Source organism: Cuculus canorus, chromosome 1 (genome assembly GCF_017976375.1).
Source record: "Cuculus canorus isolate bCucCan1 chromosome 1, bCucCan1.pri, whole genome shotgun sequence".
In the NCBI taxonomy this organism is placed as follows: domain Eukaryota; kingdom Metazoa; phylum Chordata; class Aves; order Cuculiformes; family Cuculidae; genus Cuculus; species Cuculus canorus.
The window spans coordinates 133,360,885-133,388,036 of NC_071401.1; the positions used below are offsets into that span (position 1 = coordinate 133,360,885).

The 27,152-nt window shown below is 39.7% G+C and overlaps 1 protein-coding gene across 7 annotated transcripts in view; it reads left to right on the plus strand.

Annotated features, from left to right (window-relative positions):
* TSPAN9 (tetraspanin 9) overlaps positions 1-27,152 on the plus strand; it is a 175,268-nt gene that overhangs the window by 135,200 nt on the left and 12,916 nt on the right. For 2 of the 7 annotated variants that reach the window (XM_054060333.1, XM_054060341.1), the window contains exon 2: positions 5,593-5,656. The exons of the other annotated variants lie outside the window; for them this stretch is intronic. In XM_054060333.1, coding sequence (XP_053916308.1) covers positions 5,593-5,656 — 64 coding nt within the window. The remainder of the gene's footprint in view (positions 1-5,592; positions 5,657-27,152) is intronic. 7 annotated transcript variants of the gene reach the window in all.

Sequence of the window (27,152 nt, forward strand, 5' to 3'; positions counted from 1 at the left end):
GTGGCAGGACTAGCACAAACTAGATGTTTGAGAAACACAACTAAGAACACACTATCAAGTGAGCTGTAGATGCCAGTACTGAAACCACTGTGAACACACGTAGTACTGTGAAGATTGTGACGTCACAGAATAGCAAGCTATTAATCATTTCATAAAAGGAAGAATGATAGTAAGGTGATTAGGAAAAAAAATTCTGTGGATTCTTACACTGGAACCTTTAGCTTTGTAGCCTCTTAAAAGCTAATGAGAGTCACTTCAATTGCGTAACTTAATTTTAATCTATAAGTGTATATATAGAATATAGTAAAAGTAGCTGCAAGAATTCAGGGGATTGACAAAGTTAAAAAATATCTGCTCTTGTCTTCCATCTTCTTTAATGTACATACAGAAAGTGAAAAATCAGGACTATTTGTCCTTCTTAAAAAGAAATATTTTGACATTAACTTTGGACAGACTAAGACTCGAATGATCAATGTTGCTTGCAATTGTTGATTGTCTTTGAAGATGTTGAAACTTTCTGACTTTCTCCTTCGCTGAGGAGAAAATATGGAGCTGTTAGAAAAAGGAACTTTTCATCAGCCCATTTACAATGAGCTAGTTAATCAGATGATAACAAAAGGAAATAGTGGCTAGATGTTGAAATGTTCTTAGCTCTGTAGCTAAGAATTTTGTTGACCTTTGTAGAGGTAATCTCCCAACATCCGTGTGAATCTAATGAAATAGAAAGTGTAATCTCACTTATAATTATGTGCGCACACACATCGCTTGTACATGCACAAAACAGATGCAGAGATAGATTAATTTTTTGTTGTTGTTTTTGACAAAGCATATGGCTTATTCATTATGTATGCATACGCCTGTGCAAACAGAAGGGTGAAAGAGAACCTTGAAAAAGGACACAGCTGTTTTTTTATTAACCTGTGTTTGAACTATCCTGTTGCAATAGTGTTTCTGTTCTAGCCCACAGACATTTCTACACTTTCCTAAGTTTTACTGAGTAGATTGCAGGTGTACACTTCCATCATCTGTCACTGCAAGAAGACTGAAGAAATATTTTGCTTGTTATTGTGCAGAAATAGCTAGTGGATGAAATAAAAAAGCTTAACAGTAGCACTAAATATCAGCTTAATTGAGATGCGATACTTGGCCAGGTTTAGAACTGAGAAAGTTAGTAAATTATGTTACTGAATCAGGTCTACATGTTATTTAGACTAGGTCTATACTGAATAATCTCTGTCTGGCTGTGTACAACATTTTCCAAACAGAATAGGTAACACTAAACTTCATTGAAAATTTAGTAAATTTGGTCCTGAATTTTCATTTTTAATTTCCAAAAATTCTCCAGAACCAACTGCTTGCATTTTCTGGGAGAGAACCCAACTTGTGTGAGGGGATCTGTGTTCTGATGTGTGGAGTTAATGACTTGTTGACTGTTTTTTGGTCCTGTAGTTTCCTAAGGTGTAAGGATTCGTTTGTAGTTGTATATTGATTATTATATGGCATGCATTTGTGGGGGCCTTCTACTCCAAAAAAGTAATCCATAGGTGTGCAGGGATTCTTGACATAAGTGCTGTTATGTAGAGTGCAAGAGGTATACTGGATTAAGGGAGAGCAGCATCTGCATTGGTGTGTTCTAAGAGCATTTCATCCAGTAACACAAAATGCATATCGATAATTCAACAGGAAAGTTTGAAAGCCCTTTTCTAGTATTTAGAGATTTAAAAGTATCTACATAACATTTAGTTATGGGTTTTGTGTTATGGGTTTTTTTTCTCCTTTAATATGAACTGATTACAATGCTAAAGGCTTGGGAAAGAGAGGCTGGAAAGCTGCCTGGCAGAGAAGGACCTAGGGGTGTTGGTCGACAGCAGCTGAACATGAGCCAGCAGTGTGGTCCAGATGGCCAAGAAGGCCAAGGCATCTTGGTTTGTATTAGAAATGGTGTGGCCAGCAGGACCAGAGAAGTGACCATCCCCCTCTACTCAGCATCGATAAGGCCACAGTTTGAATACTGTGTTCAGTTTTGGACCCCTCACTACAAGAAGAACATCGAGGTGCTGGAATGTGTCCGGAGAAGGGCAGCTAAGCTGGTGAAGGCGCTGGAGAACAAGCCTTATGAGGAGTGGCTGAGGGAACTGGGGTTGTTTAGCCCTGAGAAGAGAACCCTGAGGGAAGACATTATTGCGCTCTACAACTACCTGAGAGGAGGTTATAGAGAGGTGGGTCCTGGTGTCTTCTCCCAAGTGAAAGGTGATAGGACCAGGGGGAATGGCCTCAAGCTGCGCCAGGGAAGGTTCAGACTGGATATCAGGAAAAAAATTTTTCACAGAAAGCGTCATTGGGCACTGGCAGAGGCTGCCCAGGGAGGTGGTTGAGTCACCATCCCTGGAGGTATTTAAAAGACAGGTAGACAAGGAGCTCAGGTATACGGTTTAGTAGTGGACAGGTACAGTACATTTGATGATCTCAAAGGTCTTTTGCAACCAAATGATTCTACGGTTCTACAGTTATGCACATACAAATTATCCATTATCAATATGCGTCTCAGCTAGGTGCTGTCTCCAGAGCATTTTTATATAGCTGAGGGTATGGTAGTAATGGGCAATGCATATCTATGTAATAAGGTAAGATTCAAGGAAAAAAAGTATGATGGAGGAATACCACCATAGTATTTTCTTGTACATTTGAGGCCAAGGAAGAAGACAACTGCTTGTCTGACAGAGGTGTAAAGCATTGTACAGCAGATCATAGTTTCAAACCCAGCCCAGTTTGTTAGCCACAGATCTGTTGCCATCTAATGTATATCTGCCTTATGTATGACGAGTCAGCCCAATTCCCATTGAAAAACAGGATATTGACAACTTCACTTTCATTGTATGGAGCAACCAAGCAGGTTTGGACACCGTGGCTGTGTGAATGGCTGATCACCTAGAAGAACTTTGCTACTGAAAGCAGCTAATAGGTTGATTCTTTAAAGAGCATGTTTCACTTTTAGTGCTGTAACGTAAGGTAAATGTACACTGGGACTACTAGATTTGAGATGGTTGGAGTTTGCTTTTTTTTGATGATCAAATAACAGTGACTGTCATGATTAACTGTCTTTGTGGTGGTGATTGCTACCATCATAGCTACTTTGTTTTTCAATGGTGTAGAACCCTTCAGTCCTAGTTAGGTCTTTATCATACAAATATAGAATCAGGGACTGATTTTTGTAACTGTTTTCATCAGCAGATCAAAAATCACTTTTCAAAAGAGCCCTTAGGCCAATTTTATTAATGAAGAAACCAAGTCAAAAGCAAGTAAATCACTCTTTGCAGGCCTTCCAGCAGGCCAACATCATGTTGTGGATAGATTGTATATCTTGAGAATTACATCGTTCTCTTGTTCATGCATCCACTAACATGTCAGGCCTGATTTACCGAGGAGCTGATTACCCTCAGTTTCTTTTGATTTCAATCAAAGTTATGAATGCCAAGTATTTAAGAAAATTTTGGTGAAGTTGAAGCCTAACTTCGCTAAAATGCTTACAACAGTGATTAATTCTTCATGTAGATATTGGGTTGTTAGTAAAAATGTGGTTAGGACTAGAAATCATTTGGCAAGTTTTAGTGAATAGCTATGTAGAATGTCTTCATTGTCCTAGCTAGGTGGCAGAAAAAAAGAGAAATTGCTTTTAAGGTCTTTCTTGGCCTGTTTTGCACAACTTGATTACATGAAAGAGCCATAGATTTGGGTCACTTGGGAACGGAGCCCACCTAGGGCATGGCCAAAGACAGTCTCCCTCACTCTTGGCTGCTTGTGTAGTCCACAGGGAAGATCTAAAATTAGGAAACTGCAAATAAGGTGCTCTCAAATCTGGTACCAATCTTAGCACCTCTAGGCAGAGGCTAGCATTTAGGGCCAGAAAATCCAAACTATTGATGTGAGTATCTATTTTAATTTGATTCCCTGAATATTCAAAACAGCCACACAGGAAATGGAATGGTATCAACTACCTTGAGAGGGAAAAATTACACAAGTGAAAATGCTTCTTTGGGGCTGGGGTGGGGGAGCAGGAGAGGGGAGTAAATAAACTAAGACATATGCGCAGCAGTTAGAAAAAGGGCTGAAAGGGCTCTGTCCTGTTTGCTCTTTGTCCTTGGATTAGTCTCCAGTGCTTGTATAACTTGGGCCAGTTAATTTTTCTGCCTGAATCCTGCTATTGTGAACATTCTTGACCCCAGTGGAGTATATGAAAGGTGCATCTATCAGAGGATAGAACACAGTGTGTTGTCTTTGGAAAAATGGGGTAGATGACTAAAAGCTATCGATTATTGGGGATGTCTTTGTTCCTATAATTCAGAAACAGTTGCTTTTTCTTCTTAATAGGCTCATTGGCATTTGTTCATGCCTTCATACTTAGAAATCCGCAGATGACTGACTGCTCAGGGTGAGGCTCCACTAAACCAGGCTAAAGTCAGACAGCTCCTTCAAGAACTGGTGCATGAGAATTTCCAGTTTCCTTTAATTATAGTCAGTTGGATCTGAATATTTATTTATATGGTGTAAGCACGCTAAAAGAAGAAAGTCATCTTGCACTTTGTTCCTGTTTGCTGCTACATGCAAGAACGAGTCTCTTCCCAGAAAGATGTGTATGGGATCTACTTGAATTTGATTGTTTTATTGTTCATTTTCTTAATCTGCACGTTAGTAACTTCCAAATTCATAAATATTCTCACATAGTTCTGAGCAATAACACTTCTGTAGTAGCCTTGATAGCAAACATGTGGGGTTGACTTTTTCATGGGGACACTTGGATCCATTCTCACTAGAACGTTACAGGTGGTCACCAAAGTAAAGTCTTCCTGAGTTACTTTGCCAGCACTAAGCCTGGCTAAACAACCACAGGAAAGCAAGTATGTGGTACCAGCAAAACCAGCTAACATAAGCATCCACCAGGAATATACAATTAGAGCTGTCACTGGGGAGCTCAGTAATTTTAGTAAGAACTGAGCCCTTTTTCATTATCCTTGTGTATAGCAGAGTAGGTTTCTGCATTATTTACAGTAGCTTTTAATTCTACCATAAGACCTAGAAGGAACAAATTTAAATTAGATATGTGGGTTTGTGCTTTCAGTTACACTTCCTAGGTGAAAGAGTTGGTGCCCTTCTCTGACAGTTGCATACCATAAAATTCATTCTTTCTATATTCTTGTTGCAAAGCTACATGCTGTAGGAATACACAGTCATTTTCTTTTGTATTTTACCAGGGCGCAGTCACTTGACAGAGTATTTAACACATCTGAGCTAATATTTGGCAATTCTTTGTACTGCTTGAAATTCTGAGGGCCACTAAGCACCCATATTACTGAAACTCATGTAATGTAGATCTGCAACTCTGTATTCTTTTAGCTGTGTCTTTGTATTTCGAATGTCTGGATTTAGCTGCTTTTGCCTTTGTCCAGCTGTTAATCAACTGTCCGTAAAATGTGAAAAAAAAAAAGATAATTATGGTTTTGAAGCTGGGTGCATAAAAGTGATTGTCTACACCTTCTTTTTTTTTTTTTTTTTTTTTTTTCCCTGTCTGGCTTCCCAAAAATGTTTTCGCAAAAGTGTTGAGCAGCAGTTAATCTGTTTATTGAAAAACAGCCGGGACTGTTGGATCCTGCTGCCAGTGGTAAGATTGGGTCTTTGCCTCTCATCTCATCTCATCTCATCTCATCTCATCTCATCTCATCTCATCTCATCTCATCTCATCTCATCTCATCTCCTTCATCTGTTCTTACTTCTTCGATTTTTGAGTTTTGTGTTATGTATCTTTGCATTATGAAGAATATCATATGAAACGGATAAGTAAGGCTGGCTTCCTTCTCTCCTTTCTTTGATACTGATGAAGTCAGCAGAAGCTATGATATTGATTTCAGTGCAGCCAGAATTGTATCCTTTTTGTTTAAGAAAACATGTTCAGACTCTTTTACTGCTTAATTTTCCTATTATAGTCACAGCTATATGTTTTAACTATAGTTTGTTGCTGTTCAGAAAACAATGGGTCAGTTTTCTTTATCAGGAAATTAAGATGGATAAGATGGAATATTTTGCAGTCTTTGTCATCTGTGTAACTTATTTTCCAGGTCTAGACATTTCAGATACCTATGACAGGTTTTCACACACATGCATGTATGGCAATGATAATGAGAGCAAAAAGACTGGTTCATAAATAAGTTTAGAACAGTGGATTTGAATGTAGTACCTTCATAAAATTAACTTCTGCGAGCTTCTCCCTCCACAAAACACGTTTGATGTCCAGATTAGGTGAGCCAAGCCTTAATTAATTCTGGAAGGTTAATCTAAAAACTGTTTGGAAATGATTAACCATCTGTATTTATTAAGAACCCTAGTCTTTTTCTAACACAAGTACTACTTAAAGCTTTTTGCTATTCTCAGAATCAGTGAAACGACTGCATTAATGTTGAGAGCCACTGCCACTTTTATCAAAGAAATATTTAAGCTTCTTCAAACATTTCACCTTGTTACAAGGGCTGTTAGAAAATTAGGTAAGATACTCTCTTGCCCTAGAAACTTTTCTGGAATTTATGGAGGAAAGAGCCTTTAAAATTCTTCCTGCAGCAGAGGAATCATGATGTACTCCTTGTCACCAAGAAAGGATTCACTTGGCTGGAAATTAATCCTGAGCTGCCTCCTTATAAATGTACTTGGACAGATCTAATTCTTTTCAGGCACAAAGCAAGTGATGCAGAAACAAAGAATCCCAGCACATGTCATTATGCCCGTCAGCCCTGCTTAATATCTGACCTCCATGTTCCTTCAAGGTTTTATGTAGTGTCAGCTGTTCAGTTTGAATTCTTAATAGTCATTTTTAGTTCCTACCTTTTTTTGCAGAGATTACAGAAAAAAAATGGGAGAGCTGTTGCCGATGATTCAGTTTCAACTTAGTTGCACATGTGCTGGCAAATGATTTAGTATGTGCAGAAAGAAGTCTGCATGAGTTGAGAATGAACGGAGCCATCTCTAAAATGTCTTTGGAGAACAGCGTAGAAAATGTTTGTTTCAGAGTGGCAAGGCAGAAATAACATTATTATTTCATGAAAATGTGACTCTAATTATCAAGTTGTCCTTCTTAAGTATTTCCCAACAGCAGGCTAACTACGCTAGTAATTAAGGCAGAACCAAAAGACCTCTGAGTAGGTGTTGGTCTGAGCCATTAAATCAACACAGCACAACCGTCCTGGCTTGTGTCTAGAGTCAGTCTAGATTTTCAGAATCTAGGACATAGGTGCCCCATGCATCCAGTTCCAGAGTTAGCTTGCCTAGACTGCGCTGTCATTGTGCAACCAGGATATTGGAAAGTATCTTGAATTTTCTTCTTGTGTTGGGGTTAGGGGAGGGGAGTGATGAATAAACTATAAGTTACTGTATTTGACTGAATGATCTGCCACATATGGGTCTATGGTACTTTGTACTGTGGTTTTGTACAACTCTGAGGCAATAGATTAAATGTTGGAGGAAGTTAACATGCTTGTGGAGTGATAACGAAGATGCTTTGCTAGTTCAAAGATCTTCTATTTTTACAGGTCAAAGAAGGCAATACACATTGTGAACTGACTAGTCTGTGGTCATGTGACATGTCAGGAGACAAATTACAAGTTAATTTTAGGAATGCCATGTGCCTGATATAATTGCTATCTAGCCTCTAACATGATTTTTGGGTTGCATTTCTTTGCAGCAATTATGTTATTCTCTTTGTCTTGCTTAAAATTGGTTAGAGCAAGAATGACATCACAACTAAGAAAAACCTCGGGTTTGGGTTGATGGCAAGTTGAATATGAGTCAACAGTGTGCCCTGGCAGCCAGAAGGGCAAACTGTGTCCTGGGGTACATCAAGCACAGCACAGCTAGCTGGTCGAGGGAAGTGATTGTCGCACTCTACACTGCACTGGTGTGGCCTCACCTCAAGTAGTGTGTGCAGTTTTGGGCACCTCTATAAGAAGGACATCAAACTATTCGAGTGTGTCCAGAGGAAGGCGACCAAGATGGTGAAAGGCCTCAAGAGTAAGACTTCAGAGGAGCAGCTGAATTCACTTGGCTTGTTCAGCCTGGAGAAAAGGAGGCTGAGGTAGGGACCTTATTGCAGTCTACAACTTCCTCAAGGGAGGCAGGAGAGGGGGAAGTGCTGATCTCTTCTCTGGTGACCAGCAATAGGACACAAGTGAATGGAATGAAGCTACATCAGGGGAAGTTCAGATGTGACATAAGTAAAATGTTCTTTATTGAGAGGGTGGTCACTCACTGGAATAGTCTTTGCAGTGAAGTGGTCATAGCACCAAGTCTGTCAGTGTTCAAGGAGCATCCGGACAACACTTTTAGTCATGTGATTCAGATTTAGGTAGTTCTGCAAGGAACGGGGAGCTGTAATCAATGATCCTTATGGGTCCCTTCCAACTTGAAATATTCTATGATTCTAAGGGGATGCAAAGAGAGTAAAAACTCTGCTCAAGACAGCATGGGACTCTCTTGAGTTCTGCAGCAATGAACCCTGTACAACAGGACAAAATTCTGCTGCCTGAGGGGAAATCAAGTCTGTCCTGCCTGTCACCTGTGGTTTTTTACTACCTAGGAGGGCATGGAAGTGAAAGGAGACTCTAAGATTCAAGCCCAAGGATGATGGACAGCCTCCAGGAGTTTCTATGTGAAGCAGATAGGGTCAAACACCAGAAACTGGCTTCTAGAAGTCAGCGTAACTGCTGAGAGCTTGCATGAGTGAAACAGGGAAGTCAAATTGACATGACTTCTGTGTATGATAGGCTGTTGGGATTTGGACAGAGAATATTTGAGTATTTTCATGGAATTTGGAATTGCAGACACTTAAACTACCTATCTTATATTTCTTATGTTGGCTTGAAGTGAAAAAGGTTACCATGTTGCACAATGTTGGGGCTCAAGGCAGTAAAGATTAGAGACATGATGGCTTCTGTCACCTATTCCATTCCCTGAAACAAGGCTGGGTTTTCTTTGAGTTAATTTTGCATACTGCAAATCTGAGCTCAATTAATGTGTGTCTGCAGGCATACATGGATTTTTGAGTTGCTTCTGTTGATTCCAATTGAAAAAAAATTCTTAAACAGAAAATGCCCAAAATGGAGACGTTCCAGCCTGCAGACAAATTTTATGCAGATTAGTCAGTAGACATGAATGGCTGTCCTGCATTGTCAGTGCTCTTGGCAAGCCAGGAAAAGTGTTGAGAATGGCTGTTGTCCCATCTCTGTTGGGGCGGGTGGAACATACCACCTTCTGCTTACTTCACAGTCTTTGGCCCATATGTACTAGGCATGGGACAGGACAGATACAATACTTACAGTATGATCAGTTTATCAGACATGCATGGATTGCTTAATGAAATAATATTGCAAAGGCTCAGTTACAGTGCTCATTTGGCAAGTAAGAAATAATTAATAATGTCATTGCATAAAAGTCAGCTGTTTCAGTAATCATGCTGGCTGCCAAATGTTACACGATGCAGATTAAGAAATACTTCATCCATCTGCCAATGCTTTGAAACCATTCTGGCAAGGTTTGTATTTCTATTTTAAACAGTGTAAAGGGAAATTGCTCTCATTCTCTCAGTGCTAAGGATGGTGTGAGCCTTACCCTACCTATTTTAGAGAAATAGACAAGGGAAAGAAAAGTATTAGAGGTCATCACAGAGGTTTAATTTAGTGTCTAAAATCTACTGGACACATGCCAGACTGATTCTAATGGTCCTTTTGGATGAGAAGGGAGTGATGCATCTCAGGATCAAATAATGTGTGCCTCCAGGAAACATTCCACAAAAACCAGTGAAGTAAAATTATCACTTCTCATTAATAAACTATAGGAAATTTCATTTTACACCTCAATTAATACTATGAAAGTTATTATTGACATTTTCAACTATACTGCTGCTTTGCTGAGCTATTGACAATTTATTTATGCAACTTTGATTTTTATTTTTTTTAAATATTTAGAAAGAAATACAAGGTCTTTCCCCTATGTGCCTCTTTCTTCTTGTCACACATGCTGTTCCAGTGCAATCTACAGTGTTCCCTTGGTTAATAATGGCATAATGGAACCTTCAGTTTGGAATTTTCCATTTTCTTCCCCTTCTGTTATTGACCATTCTAGTATACAGCTTTTATACTAATTCCTGTGTCCACAACCAATTATTTAATATCAGACATACAGATTATGCAAGCGAGCTACCTTAACTAGTGAAATGAGACATATAAAGATACAAATGCAAGAATTCTACAAAAGCCAAAAGTAATTTATTTCATTATTTTTGTCCTCACTATGAAGTACAAGCCTTGTAGTCCCTTATGAAATCTCACTCAAGTAATGCCTGCTACTGGGTTTTTCAGGTTCAGAGACTGTGATCTAAATAAGCCATGTTTTTGTACGTAAGATACAGCGTTTCATGCTGTTGTTTATTTGCGTATGGGAAGCAACTCTCTCTGGCTAATGTGGGGTCTGGAATGGATATATTAAGAAAACAAAATTAAAAAAAATGAAACAGCAAGAACATTTGCAGTATGAGGAAGAAGAAAGGACTTTCACTTGACTGGTAAATGAACTGAATGCTGATTTATGGAAATGCTACGGTCTTTCCAGAGCATTTGGTTTGGCTCCATTTTTAAGAGACAGACAGTAACTTACGAAGTAGGACTGCAAAAATTATCACAGTTATATCTGGGACAAAAAAACATGTAAGCAAACTGAAACAGTGCTATACGAACAGTGGGAGAGGAGTCTAATAGACAAGGTGTAGAGAACTAGCACTCTCTAATGTCTTTACTTCTATTCCCAGGTTGCTGCTTTTTATGGAACTATTTTTCCTTGTTTGTTATAGCTGAGTGAATTTCCATGTGATATTCATTTCGTGCTACTATTTTGACCATAGTACGAAGGGATATTGTTCTGTTCCTACTGCAGTGTGAATCATTATAGCATCTGATCTGGTATCTTCATGCCCTCCCAGCACAACTACTACTGGAGATGGGCTTTTCCAAAATAAAGAATAAAATAAAAATAATTTTTATTCTTTGAAAATGAAAAGAACTTGAAAGAATAAGGACAACATCAAAAATTACTAGAATTCCTTCATGCCTTGGCAAGAGAGTCCTCTCCATTTTTTCTTGTTATTAGCAGCCTATGTTCTAAGCTGAAGGAGAAAACAAAAAAGAGACCTTAAACTCAGTTTAAGTCCTTTTGGAAAACTAAACCCATTTGAAACCTTAGCAACCCACTTTATGACTATAGTCTCTGAAAATGCAAGTTAAATAAAAATAATCAAGGAATGGATGCTTGCTGTCAACTTCTACAAAGAAGGTAAGCAAAAAAAACCTGCTAGAAGTCTTAGCAGCTGGAACCAGAGCTGACTGAAAGCCTAAACCTTTTTTTGACAGCAGTAGCTTTCATTTCAGATCATTCATTTACTTCTTCTGAACATATTCATTTAGTACTGAAAAACTGGTAGCCAAAAAAGCAGACAAACTTGCTTTTTTTCAACGCTTAAAGAGCATGAGGTATTAGCAGATAAGAGCTATAGTTCCTACATCTTTAAAGATTTTGGTCATCATAAATGTTCAGTTTGTCAGCTACAGGTAATACTTCCACTGTTAAAAAAATACATTTTAAATTGAAACTGTGGTTTGGCACTTCTAGTTTCTTATCCAAACAAGATACTAGACATACTGCTGTGTAACTAATGGCTTAGATTTTTTAAATGGTCTGTTGTGGATTTGATGGATTAAAATTTCTACCAAAATTTGGTTACCAGGAATAATAATTTTTAAAAATCATATAGGAAATAAAAACATACCATTCAGTGCTTTCTAACTTAGTAACAACAACAACAACAAAGGATGATTAAGTGCATAAGCACAGATTCTCTTCTGGTCTGGAAAAGATGCATTAAATATCTATAGAAAGAAGCTGTGTGAAAGTTATAACATCAATGCAGAGTTAGAATCCATGATTTATTAAAGGTTTTTTGCTTTTGATTTGAATTATGATTGAAGTTTGTGGTTTAAATAGCTTTGGCTAAAATCAATCTGTTTTGATCCTGACCCATTAGAAAAGTGGTTTTGAGAACACAGGTCACTCCAAAGGGTTCCTAGTAGAAATAGCAGAGTTCCTTTTCCACATCAGTCAAGAGTGGTGAGATCTCTCTCCAGCTATCATTGCTGCAAGCTATGTGCCATTCATAGTCTTATATTCAGAGTAAGCAAAGCTAGACTTTGTGTCTAGATTGCAGATACGTGAGTCCTTTTAATTTATATCATTCTTTGCTCTTGTTTTTATTTGATACTTGATTTACAGACTCATTCAAACTGTTGAGTACTCTGGTCCCCATTCACCTCTCCCTTAAAGCAGGTGAATAGAGAACAGCTGTGCCTCTTGCAGGTGGCTGAACTGCCATTTAAATGCAAGGTAGATACATGGCCAAGCAAAAATACTAGCCGCTAACCTGTGATGGTTTTAATCCTGTTGCAGAGTTTACTTCCTTTTCCTCAGATCAGGCCTGCTGCAAATGCAAACAGTAAATTTGAAAACTGGTGATTTGAGTTGAGTCCTCTACTCAGGGGTAGAGGACTATTCACAACCCAGCACCAACTTCATTTTTTTTTATTGCCTTCCATTTTATAGCTGAGAGGTATGTTCTGTTATATTCTGATTTGTACAGAAAAGCATGACCTAGGAATTCATGAGGGCCAGGAACAGGGCTCAAACCCCAGTCAGACATGCATTGTGAATGGCAAAGCAATCACTGCTTATATTTTTCTATTTTTGTGAAGGTCAGAGAACAATTGGATAGACATATCAGCACGTATGAAGTCAAACTGGTAGATAAGTCTTTCCTGACTTTAAGGTCTTGCTGGATGGATTTCACATGTGGCAACAATAACTTATGGCCACTGTAATTTCTCTTTGATGTATATGGGAAAAGAGATGGAAGCATATAGGAAGGTAGGTGAGCAAGGTATGTAGTTTTGGGTGTTCCAGCTGAAGCAAAAGCTATTTCAGCTTGTGGGACAGAGAGAATTTTTTTAAAGCTTTCTGGATAGAGGCTGGCAGGGTCAAAATCCCATGGTTGCATCCCTGCTGGAAGATCATTTTAGTCAATGTGTTCACATAATCCATGTTTGTATGAAAACCTACAGCACCGCTTGCACTTTAGGGTTAGCTGTATTTTCCAGTCAGTTATCTTGTGCTATGCAAGTCAATACTGAGATGTCATCTAAGAATATGTCCCCAGAATGATTTTATCATGACAAGCAGTCTAATGCAGGTAGATTACACTGCACAGATTTAAAGTCAGCAGCTGGGGCCTTATTATGAATTCTACAGAACTAGTAAAGGAAACTTGAGATTCATGTGCAATAACAGGATTTCTTGACCATATAAGAAGGCAACCAATCCCGGCATATGGATATGACACATCCCTCTGATGTGGATAGAACTGCTTTTCTAGGTTTGTTTAAACACTACCGTTCTTAAGGATTTTGAGATTTTGTTTATGCTTAAGTTTATGCTTATGCTTTTGTTTAAGCTCAAGCTTTCAGATGTGGCTCCTGGTAGCTCTTCTTTCTTTCTTCTGCCTTCTTATGCTTGCCAAACTATGAACTTTTCATGGGCTGCTTAAGCCATTAGAGTGATTGTGAGTGACAGACTTGTCTTTGTGTGCCCTTGCAGAAGGAACAAGCTGCTTAGGGGTCATTTCGTGGCCCATATTGTTTAGCTTAAAATATACTGGCTTGTGCTTCTAGCTACAGAGCCACACAATTTGGCTTCAGGTGAGTTCCTTCTGCTGCAACCGAAGTATAATCACCAGTACATGCTGAGGGGCAGCTGGCTGGAAAGCAACTTGGCAGAGGAGGACCTGGGAATCCTGGGAAACACCAGATTGAGCAGGAGCCAGCAATGTGCCCTTATATTAAAGAAGGCTAACAGTCTCATGGGCTGCATTACGAGCAGTGTGGGCAGCAGGCTGAGGGAGGGTGACCCTTCACTTTATTCAGCACTGGTGAGGCAGCACCTGGAGTTCTGGGCTAGAAACATGGACATAGTGGAGGGAGTCAAAGAAAGGTCCACTAAGATGATGAGGCATCTCTCATATGCGGAAAGGGTAAGAGACCCAGGACTATTTTAGCTTGGAGAAGAGCAGACTCAAGGATATAATCAAAGTATATAAATACATGAAGGGAGAGTGCAAAGAAGACCAAGCCAAGCTTTTTTCGGTGGTGCCCTGTGACAGTAGAAGAGGCAGTGGGCAAAAAACAAACATCAGGAACCACTTTCTTTTCCTGTGAGGATGGCCAGGCACTGGAACTAGTTACTCAGAGAGGTAATGGAGTCTCCATCCTTGGAGATACTCAAAAGCTGGCTGGATATAGTCCTAGGCGGCTGGCTTTAGGTGGCCCTGCTTGAGCACTGGGTTTGGACCAGATCACCTCCAGCGGTCCCTTCCAGCCTCAACTGGCCTGTGATTCTGTGATTCATCTTTGTGCCCTGTTGGGTATGTTATCTGTGTATAATCATGGCTAATTCTCAGGTCTATATGTAGCAAATGAGCAGTCTCAGCACAACCCAAGGTCTCTCCAGATGGGCTGTAATGCATAAAGGCTGATGACTTGACAAACCCATGTGGGAAAGGACATTCCGGTGATACCAGGCGAGGAAGGAGGACTAGAAAGGAAGCCCAGAGACAAATTTGTGTGAAGCTGAAGATGAATAAGCCTCTTACTGATAGTGTGGGCATGGAATACTTCAGCCTGTAAGAGCAGTCTTACTGCATCAAACCCTGGTGAATCCCATATGCAGAATTTTGTTCTTTACAGAATTTGAATGCTGCTTTTCTTTTGCTATGTGTAAAGGAAATGATGTGATGTAGGTTGATAGTGGTTTTCTCAAAGAGAGCTGCTGCTGCTAGTGTGAGTGTGTTGTTACCAGTAGCTGAGCCTTTTAAGCAGTGAAATATGCCCATAGAACAGGGCTTTGCATTTTACCTTTCATTTCTGGTATTTGATACATTTTGGTTTTCCCATGTGTAAAGGTGGGAGAGCAGAAATAAGAGAATTGGAAATGACCTACATAATGTTGTGGCCACAAGTTTTTTTTCTTATTATTCTGGAACATTTTATAATGAAGTGTGGGTTTTGTTTTCTTCGTTGGTTGTTGATAGGTAATTTTTAACTGCAGTAAGTAATTCACTTGATATTAATTACTTTTTATTTCATTTAATTGATGTTAAGATGTGTATTTAGCATGGATAACACAAGTGCTTACCCCAGTGGACTTCAGGGAGTGGGGAAAGGGGATGGGATCCAGCCTGTCCGGTGGTGTGCTTAGATGGGATTTAGCCCGACAAAACTTTCCTTTGTTTACACTATTTAGAGTAGCCTGAAGCTTGAGTGAGTGAAGTCACTATATCAAGCCCTGCTGACTGGAGGAGAAAAAACTCTCGCACACATGCCACAACTTAATGGGGCCTGCCCAGTAGGTGTGGCCGTGGGAGTGGTTTGCCTTAGAGGCAGGGAGCAGGCAGACAGCCTTAGGTGTGAGGGTGTGTTTTAGTATTATATTGGTAGTACAATGATGAGCACGGGTCATCTGTAGCCTGAGTTGTCAGAAGAGCAGCTGCAAAGCATTGTCTTAGAAAGTAATTAGGCTCTTGTCTTTGGCAGAGCCTTGCCAATTGCAGGAGTTGATGATGCCTACTTCTATACATCTTATCCCCCACTTACTGGTACCAATGTGCCCTTGATGTGTTCCTTTCTGTTGAAGGCCTTGTACTCAGGCCATGGCAAGGAGGTGGGGGAGGAACTGAAGGTGGAGAAGAGAGGTGGGAGTATCCAGCCCCATTTCTTCCCACATTCAGCCCCATTCCCTGAACTCCCTGATAAGGAGCCCCTTCCCAGCATTCCTGTAGCCCTCTTTAAGTACTGGAGGCTGCTATAAAGTCTCTATAGAGCCTTCTCTTCTCTAGGCTGAACAAGCCCAACTCCTTCAGCCTGTCCTCATATGGGAGGTGCTCCAGTCCTTGTGGTCTCTTCTGGACTTTCTTTAACAGATCCATGTCCTTCCTGTGCTGAAGACTCCACAAGTGAATGCAGCAGTCCAGGTGTGGTCTCAGGAGAGCAGAGTAGAGGGGCAGAACCACCTCCCTCGACCTGCTGGTCACACTTCTTTTGATGCAGCCCAGGATATGGTTGTCTTCTTGTTTTGCGGAGTCAAATCCTATAACCCAAAATGAGTTATAAAGCAGGTATGTTTATTACACCGGTGGGTGCGAGGGAGATAGCTCTGCCCAAACTCGCACACCTTATGGTCTAACAAGTGGCTACTTATAGTGTACAGATAGAGGTATACGTAATTATTAATACATATTTATTACCTATCCCTGCTTCGTATTATAATTAGTTCTGGAGAGTTCACTTCAGTCTTGCACCTGTGTAGTGCCTCCCGATGGTCGTAGGCCGGGGTCTTAGGGATGAAGTAGGAAGTCTTCTTGGGGAGAAGACTTTGACTATTTGACTGTTTTCTTTTGAACTTTGCACAGACTCAGTCTCTTCTGGCGGTTTTCAAACTCCTGAACCAAACGCCACCAGCTTTCTGCATTCCAATGCCCACTTATCAGTAAACTTCTGCTAGCTGACTCCGTTATCAACTTTCAGCGTCCTCAAGGTGAACAATGCCAAGTTCTAACGAATGCTCCCAGCCCCCCTTGCCTGCTTTTGCACATCATCCTGGGCTGCAAGCACACATTGCCTGCTCATGTTGAGCTTCTCATCCACTGACACCTCCAAGTCCTTCCCTTCAGGGCTGCTCTCAATACATTCTCTGCCCAGCCTGTATTTGTGCCTGGGGTTGTCCTGACCCAGGTGCAGGACCTTGCACTTGGCCTTGTTGAACTTCATGAGCTTAGCACAGGCCCACCTCTCAAGTCTGCCAAGGTTCTTCTGGATGGCATCCCTTCCCTACAGTATGTTAACTGCGCCAGCACTGTCCATGTCTCCAACGAAGATGTCAAACAACACCGACCCTAGTACCGACCCCTGAATAACACTACTCATCACCGGTCTTCAGTTGGACATTGAGCTATTGACCACAACACTTTGGGTGTGACCATCTGGCCAATTCCTTATCACTGAGTGGTCTTTTGGTCAAATCCATGTCTATCCAATTTTGCAGAAGGCCAGGTAGATGGCATCAGTTACTCTTCCCTTATCCACCAATGCTGTAGCCCCATCGTAGAAGGTCACCAAATTCATCAGGTGTGGTTTGCCATTAGTGAAGCCATGTTGGCTGTCACCAATCAGCTCCTTATTTTCTGTGTGCCTTCAGCAGAGCTTCCAGAAGGGTCTGCTCCATGATCTTGTCAGGCACAGAGATGAGACTGGCTGGCCTGTAGTTCCCTGGGTCCTCCATTTTTCCTTTTTTTTAGAAATGGGAGATAAGTTTCCCCTTTTCCAGTCAGTGGGAACTTTACTGCACTGCCACCACTTCTCAAATATGATGGATAGTGGCTTAACACTATATGTACTTAAACATAGTTACCACTAGTTTATTTACTTATTGCTCTTGTAACAAGAAAACATTTAGAACACTTTGTAGCACTTGTCAACAAATATGTATAGGAAATTGTTTTATGCTACTGCTGCTCATTTGGCAACCACCTTTTCTGTTGATTGTTGAATTTTATTTGAGTTGCAAAATAAAACATAGTTACTTCTCTCAGTCAGGATAGTTTAAAAGCTCTGTGACTGTTTGATCTTTGCAGAACTTGATACACAGTATTCTGTCAGAGAATGTACAGTGGGGTGGATCTCTCTTCTGTACTCCCAGTACTTCCCAGTTGTTACTATTGTGGCCTTATCAGTATGTTCAAATGTAATGCTGTCAGAACAGCAGCTTTTGTCTTTATTGAGCTTGTGTGGTAGACAGAGAGGCTCACCGAAAGACATGGAAGGATGAGCCAGCCCTAGTCTCACTTAGTCTTCCCTACTTCTATTAATATTTTCGGTGAACCTAGTCCAGTCCCAGAAATGAAAATATATGTGAGGTCTATGGGGTCTTGCAGAAACCCAGTGATTCTTTGTGTTACAATGAGAATCAAGTCCTGTGACATTACTGTACAGATTGCATGGAAAGTTTTTTGTTTAAGATCTTTTTGAGGATGTTAATTTCTGTTAAGAGTCTAATGTTTTCTGTACAATTATATCCACTGTAGTTGTCTTTGGGAAGACTAACGGGCATTTGGATTCCAGTGGGACACACTTTTTTCTCCTTCACGCTAGATTCAGTTAGATTGTTAAAAGTACTGAAAACACGGAATTATCAACACCTGAAATACTTCATCCATTGGTCATGTTATGCAGTAAGAAAAGGAGAATCTAAAACACATATAAGCCAGCCTGTCCTTGCAGTTTTCCCTCAGGGACATTAGGTATCATTGTCAACTGCTTGCACAGTTTCTTCATGTTAGTGTTTGAAGTTATTTTACGAGTTGTGAAACCTTAAGCCTTAGATTGTTCTTTGCTGACCCAAGTCCTCCTCAGGCTGGCTTGTGGATAAAACAGATACACGACTTTATCTTCCAGTTTTCATATGGCCTGGTTTGTCCTCCTGTTCTAGTAGCTTTCTCTCACCTTTCCTAAGCCTGCCCCTTTCAGTTTAACTCCTTGTATTCTTCTGAAATCAATGCATCACAAACTGTACCATGTGATTTGTTAGCAGTGCCTGTCTGAAGACTAAATTTAGGCACATGAATGCTCACTTGCTAGTTAGAGTAATTGCAAGAGCTGTAAATCATGGCTAAGATTTTGAGTTGGTTGCTAGATGTTCTTTTGTCCCAGTCTCTTTTTTCCAACATTTCAGATACCATCATAACATCACAGCTCTTATCTGGCAACATTGACTTTTTGCCTTGTTTTTCTGATATGAAGATTGTTTTGTCGTGGTATGTGAAAAAAAATAGCATAATGGTAATGAAACAGGCTCGTGTCTTTCTTATCCTTTTTGCTATGCTCTGTTCTTTACTTCAGTTCAGCCTATTTTAATATGGTAGATGTGGAACCTGAAGAAGTCCCATGACACAGTTCTCGATCCTAATGTTTTGAGGATCACAGTTTACGATCCTAAATGTTTTGAGGTTGGTCTTTGCTGATCCTTCCTTCCATATCAAGGCTCTGTGAATGAAAGCTCCAAGAATAATAAGTATCTTTAAATATACAGGCAAATGTAATGGGAAGCTGGATTTGCTCTGATGCTAGCTGGACCATGGTAGTTAATCAACACTGAGCAGTATCAGACCTGACCTCAGTATTCTCTCAAGTAAACCATTCCAACATCTGCTTCTTAAAGCAATCTTTATTAAGCATGCATCTTTATTAAGTGGTCTAATGTCCCTGTCCTGTTTTTGCTTTGGAATCACAAAGGTATTTGTCCACCACTAAATGGCTGGATTTCTTAATGAGTTTTCCTGTTTCTTCCTGAGCAGTGTGACTGCCTATTTTCATTTCCCCAACATGGATCACTGGACAGCAGGGGAAAAAACTGAGATTCAATTAACTGATGAGCCTTCTGTCTACTCTCTGATGCTTATAACCCTCCTCACTGTAGCATATGGCTGTTCTCCTAGTGCTCTGAAGTGTCAGTCTTTGTTAGCCATCTCTCTGAAGAGAATCATGTTCAGCCTTGTAGTATTTCCTGCAAGCTGCAGATGGAAGATTTCACTTGCCTCAGCTTTTTTTAAGTCTTTGAAAGTAGTGAGATACAGATGATTCAGGCAATGGGTAGCTAGCATATAATATGTTTTTAATTGAAGACCTCTTGCAAGAGTATTTAAGAATATGTAGGTATTCCCAGCCCACTGGGAAATGCTGTTTGCTGAGAGCGAAAAATCTCAATTTCCTGTGGTCAATTCTTTTGTCTGTTTTATTTTAGTATTGACATGCTAGTTCTACTGGAAGGTTAAACAATACAAAGTCATTTGGAACTGGAAGCCAACTACTATCTGACATAAAATAAGCAAAACCGGAAGCCAGTTTTACTCCTTAGTCATATACCAGTGGTGCCAGAAGATGTTGTGAATTGGATCTGGGAGTGAATCCCCTAGAGTTTTGTAGTGTCTAGAGTTTTGTAATGTGCAAATTGACAAAGAGAAAAATGGTCATAGTGGTCCAATTTATTCAGCACAAGACGTACTTCACTTGTATATAGTGGCTCGTATACAAATAATTCCTGTCAGTAGTTTTATTACACCGTTTCCTTGCATCTTTTCTTGGAAGTGCCCCAATAGCTGAAACAGAAGGATACAAGTGGATTTGCAGAATGCAGTTTAAGGCCCTGTTAGCATCTTTTGAACTGGTGGAGAACACTAAGTGTTTGAGACACTGTGGTTTTGGTTGTGATCTCCAAGAGGGTATTCTAAGTCATAGTAACTTCATTGGGGCTGGAAAGGTCCTCAGTCCTTTTAGATAAATTTCGATAATGGTTTCTGACTGTTGTCCCCACAAAGTCCTTGAAGCATGTAATTTTTTTGGTGTGTGTGGTTTGTTGTTTGGTTTTTTTTTTGTTATTACTGCTTTTATTTGATATTAAGAGAGAGATCAGAATTAAGCAGCTATGATTAAAATAAACAAAGAAGATAATGAGGCTTCAGGGTAATTGGCCCAGCAGAAGAGACAGATTAATAACATGTGACCAACAGAGGTGCCTAGATTTCATGAAGTTATGCCAGTGAATTCTAAACATTGAAAATGTATGTTTAGTATGGTGGACTGAGCGGATTCCAACTGTGCTTCTTGCAGGGCAGAAAGCATCCGTGATTGAATGGGTGGGGACATACCTTTCAGAAGAAAGTACTGCAGATATGCGCCCCTGCATTTGTGCAAATACATAGCATATGAATTTATTATATAAACAGCCATACAGTTCTATTTTCAAAAGTCTTTAATGCAGCTGCTCTAAGATCAGAGCACTGGGCGAACTCAACAGGTCATGACTCCATTTGTTTTTCTCTCCACTATCAATGGAATAAACCAGGATGTCTTGTCTTATCTGATACATTTCTCTTGGGGTGAGTTGGTTTTATTATATGCTTGCACAGGCATTAGGTATTGTAGTAAGATAATATTCTAATTATTCCAAGAGTTGGAAGAGCAATATTCAGTTTCTCTGTTTTGCAGGTGTTATGGATTAGGCAGGAATATGTATTTGCTTTTGCTATCAAGCTCAGATCTGAATGTTTCTATGGAGCAGGTGTTTTTGAGACTGGATTCTGATTTCAAGTGAGATTAACTTTATGGAAAATGATTGGGAAAATAAAAGCATTTTAAAATCATGGCAGATTTTCATTTTTTAAATTAGTGATATTACATAGAGAAAAGCCTTAAACGTGTCTATTGTGACAAGTAGCTTCAAGAAGTGGTGCATTAAAAGACAGCATTGCAATTTGCTGCCTATCTTCAGTTTGAAGTCTGTGTGAATAGGCTTATTTACAAGAATTAAAGAGAGACTGAGTTTAATCCTGGAAGTCTGCATTTCAGAAAGATATCTTTACAGTTATGTCTGTTTAGGAAATAGGGCTTAGTGCCCCGAACTGTGTTAGGCTGATGGATTTTCATTGGTTATGATGAATTGCTTTGAGAATCATTCTGCTCCTATGCCCTTGCTTACTAATGAGAAAGTGATTTAATATGAAGATTATGTATAATGCTTAGTTATTATATTTTAAACAAACTGTTGTTGCCAACTCTGTTATCATTGACAGCATAACTGTACCTTCTAATATATGCATAAGTTTGGTGTTTCTACAGGAACCACAGGGCCTTCATGGGCTTTATGAATTCTGTAGCTTTTATGAATTGTGTGTTAAATACCTGTCTGATCAGGTCTTCTCTGTGGAGTGTACGTAATTCCTTTTTCTGCATTATTCTCTGGATTTTATACACATGTATATTATCTGTGATATTTGGAACTCTGTTTGGCCTTGTGTGTGTTTCTCCATCCAGCAGGTGGTCCTGCCAGTCTTTCTGATTTCAGCAGCCTCTATATTTGAGCTATAACTTTTAATAGCTTTTTTCCGTAGACATCTAATACGGTTTCCAAGTTTTGCCTTCATTCTCCTCCCTGCCCTCTATCACTTAACTATATTGTACATATTGTAATCTTTCCTCATGCGTCATCTCTGAATCCCCTTAAAAAGTTCAGTCTTCTTTCTTGGTTGTTGTACTTTGGGTGTTGTTTTGGCATTGGCACAGCTAAATTTGACCTTTCACAGGTGCAAGCAGGGGAAGTTTTGTTGTGTTTCCCCTTGTTGCCCTTGTGCATGCCACTCAAAAGAGTTGTGAAGTTTGGGGGCAAGAAGTACTGCAGTCTAAAGTAATGTCACATTTGCTTTGACACTGCTTTTTTATATTAACTTTTCCCAAATCATCCTGTAGAAAGTCTATATTTGGGAATATTATTCTGCAAGTGTGTTTTCCTCTAAGTTTATCCTTTGTTTCCAGTCTGTCCAAGTCTTTTCCTATTGCTACTTATACACACTTATGTTTTAACTACTGATAAATTATCACCTAGGAATTTCAATCAACAAATAATAAACAACAATCATTTGCAAATCAGGGCTGTGATTGTGTTGGACACAAGTTGTGACTAATGGAGGGGGCTTATTGTTCAGGCAGACACTGGGTACTGGGGTGGGGAAAAAGTGTGTGTGCGCACATAGTAGAGGACACAGCTGGAATGTAGTTATTGATTGAGATTTGAGAGTATATCTCCTTAAGAGAATCATGGAATCGGTGTGATAGGAAAGGACCTGTTAAGATCACCTAGTCTGCTCCACGCTGCTCAAGCAGGGTCAGTTAGAACATGTTACAAATTTGTGGAAGACTTACCTGAAAGTCTTAGTGATACCCATTTATTTCCTCCTAATGAAGTGAATATGGTTGTGATCAATGATTTGGTGAACTCTGCTTATGAGAGGAAAAAAACTGAGAAAGCTTTTACTAAGTATGAGCATTGCAGGGACATTTTCATTCTATACATTGTCCAGATATTTTATTATTTTTTTTTGCCAGGATAAAAGGAGCCATAGCATCACTCTCTACTGGAAACATATGGTATTATTTAAGAATAAACAGAGCAAAAGTATCCTGGCAAGGCCCTGTTCTTTTTAGAGGTGTTTGAAGATGCTAAAAAGGCTCACATAGGCACTAAATGGGTTCCTGGTTGTTGATTCTACCTCAAAGGGTTTTAGGCTAGGAACTGGTCTTTTCTTCCCAGGGCTGCCTGCCATTTACATATTGGGAGTGGAGTGGAGAGGAATACCGGTGTGGTGATACATAAAAAATAATCAGGCACTATCTTGGTAACTTCTTCCAGTACGCAGTGAAAGTTACTCCTAATGTGCAACATAAACTACTCAGGCTGCCCTTCAACTAAATAAAGAGGAGATTAAGCTGTCCTTGACAAACTAAGCAAACTCAATTCAACTTCCTTTTTCAAAACAGTTCTTTTATTGAAGACTCCAATGTGACCATGTAAGTGCATCCAAGCCAAAGCTTAAGGCTTCTGGCTGCAGATTTCCACATTCTAAAAGGATAGACTTGTAACAAGTTTCAGAACTTAGTGCTCCTCAGGGTAGCTTTCCCTCTCCTAGCTCCACAAAAGCTCGTGGTTTCTGATACCTCATTTCAGTTTTTCAGGACTGTCCCAGCAGTACTGCTGGGGCATGACTCCTGGAAGGGGATAAGTGTTTATCTAGCAGGTTAATTAAGGAGGTTAAGTATTTGCACAGATTCCAGTTCTGTACCTTCTCACAGGCATTCTGTACCTACTCACAGGCATTCATTACAGCTGTCTCAGCACCAAACTTAAAGGAGACATCAGAATAATTCCTTTGTCATTCATCAATGTCCAGTTCATAGAAATGTTGTAGAGGAGTTTAAATCTTTCCTATGTTGTTATGGCAGTAGCACTGAGTAGGTATTATTAAATATATTCCCTCCCTTCCATACTCCATTCTCATTTTCTAGTCTATGGTTGAAGATTTTTTCAGATTTTGGTGTCCATGATATATTTCAGATCATATTTAGAAGGTGATCTTGCTTTGCAAGAGACTTTCTCTGAGATTTTCACGTGTTAAGTCTCAGAATTAATTAATTCTCTAGATTATCAAGACAAAGCAGGAAAATTTATCCGGATTTATCTGATAAATCTTCTTTAAGCACTAACCCTTTCCAGAGATGGATGAACCACTCAAATCCAAAGATGACAAGTAGCATCCGAACACTTAATTTGCTGAAAGTGTATCTCTGTTTTGAAGTGGTAGAAACCATGTAGTTCCCATCCCTGCCACCTTCAACAATCATTCTGATCTGTAACTCAGGGAAGAATACTTCAAAAACAGAAGATGAGCACCTCTGTCTGATGATACAGGAATGGAATAGCTGTACTGCTGAGCTTTGAGTCTCCTTTCTCATGTAAGTCGCACTCTGCTTTGATTAATATCATGTTCTCAACAGAGCAGTTAATGCACTGTGATACTATGAGAAATAATTTTATTTGTGGTGACAATCTTTCTGGACAATCAAGTTAGTATTTTCCGGAACTTAAGTTAATGTGCATTGAAATAAGAACAGGGACTGCTCTGTCTGTTAAGGCAGAAAGACAGAGTGGTGGTTTTTTTAACAGTATCTCCTACTGTTTTGAATCTCAACACCAGATGGCTTACAAAGGAAGGACCAGATCCAAAGTGCACAGAAGATGTGAACTCATCCTGCTGATCTGGAGAGTCTTTGAATCAGGTTTCTAGCTGCTAAGGAAAATGCTGTCCATCTTGATGTCCCATTGATGTTTTCTTTAAAAATTTCAGCATAATGGGAAAGAAGAGCCTTTCAAACTGTTTTCCAAAATGTGTTGCTTCTTGGTTCCATAGAAAGCCTGTGCGTTCACTAAGATACCATAAATGAAGGAGAGGGGAAAATGGAAAAAAACAACCCCAACAATGAAACCAAGAAGAGAATGAGAAGACTGTGCTGCTTCGTAAAGGCCATTCTCTTCCTGTCACAGTTTAGCCCCAGGCTGGCCAATTTCAGCAGCTAAAACAGAGTAGTTGGGCTCCCAATTCCCTTCCCCTCCACCCCTAGGGAAAGGAGAAAGGAAAATGAGAGGAAAAAGATTTGCAGGTTGGAACTAAAACTACAACTGTAATGAAATAAGAAGAAGAGGAAGAGGAAGAAGAACAAGAGCAAGAACAAAAAGAAGAAGAAAAAAAAAGAAGAAAATACTGTATCCCCACCCCTCGATGACTTTGTCACCACAAATGCTGCAAAGCAGGCATGAAGGAAATGATCCGAGGCTAGGAGGCAGCTGAGCTCAGGAATGGGATTTAGTTATGTGCAGGTCCAGGATCAGGGGCAAACAGACCAAATAGAGGGAAAATATTAATGGCAGCTTTTCTAAAGTGTTGCTGCCCCAACAGAAGGAAGCGTTGTAAGAGCCACCTGAAAAAACTTTCTGTGTTTGGCTTTGGTCATGCATTCTGCTTGTCTTCATGGCTTCTTCATGCTTGTCCTTTTGGTGCAGGTCATCTCCTTGTTGACTTACTGTTTGAATGAAGGCCTGTCAAAGCCTGACTCAGAGTGTCTTCTTGTCACTGCAGTTGTCCTGAAATCAGTTCCCAGCACTGGCATTTATTTTCATAGTCATGCATTTAGTAATTCCTCATAACAAAGCTTTTGGCCATTTTTATGGGGGCCATATTTAAACTCTTCCATGTATTCTTCATTGTATCATCTTTGCTTTAAGCAAGATTACTTCTTTTAATACAGCACAGAGGAAGGTGGGGAGCTTCCTGTTCTCTCTAACATACGGCTCAGGGCACATTATTCAAAGTAGAGGTACAAACTGAGACATTTGCTTCCTGCTTTTGTCCCTTGTGGATCTCTCCCAGTATTTGTTTTCTGTATGTCTCCATTCTATTCCAAGTCTATTAAGAGCTCCCCTGATGTTCAACCAGCAGTAGAGTCTGATGTCAAGAAATAAATCTTCCCTCTACTCTTTCTCGCTCACACACCTAGTTGTGCAGCTTTTCCATCACACATTGTGTGCATGGGATGGAATGGTGGCAAAAGTCAACAAGAGTATGGCCTCATCCCTTTTCCTATGATAGTGAATTCCTTATCAGATTCCTATTTCCAGATGCTGTTCAATGACTTACTTGAAGGGTAAGACTATCAATATTACTCTATTAATAATCCTTACCAGAATGGCATATCCTACCCCTTCTTTACCCCATCTTATTTGCAGCTTGGTAGTTTTGCTGAATTCTGCATACGTATTGTCTTACTCTCAGAAGCATGATGTTATTATTTGTGTGTATGCTAACAAACTACCAATGCTATTAGCAATAAATAAAATTATTCAGTCGTTACTGAGAGCTGTAGCTATAATACTTGATTCTTGTAATCACCTATGACATAATTTACCAATTTACTTATCAGTTATGTGAAGCATAATAATAATAATAATAATAATAATAATAATAATGCCTGTTAATATTCACTTTGTTCCTATTATTGGAAAAGATTAAAGAAAAGGATGTTGGATTTTTATACTGACCTCCAGAGCTGTGAATATTTCATTCACATCCTGTCTACGAATTCCTCCCTGGCTAAATAATGCTGTTCACAATCTCCTTCTCTTTCTTTCAGTACTGGCATGGCTCTGACCATCTGTGTTGTCCTTCCCTAGGTCTTGTAAACTCTTAGTATATCTTCTTTAGGTTAAAGCAATTAAATCTGGATATGGTGATTTATTGTCAAAGAGCCCCTTTCCCACTCCAATGATAGCACTTGTCAGGAGAAGGCTTGCTTTTAGGTTTCTCTCTCTCTGGGTTTATCTGAAGTTCTAATTTCTCTTGAAGTATTTGAGATTTTTTTATTTTTTCCAACATTGCTGTAGGTTTTCTATGTATAATGATAATAACAGATAGATGTTGAGGTACTGAAGAGAATTCAGGCTTTGAATGTGAAATAGCACACTGAGGGAGGAACTGTGGTGAAAGTTGGTGTTCCTTTTGTATGCTTCCAAGTTTAAAATGTGCGTTCCAT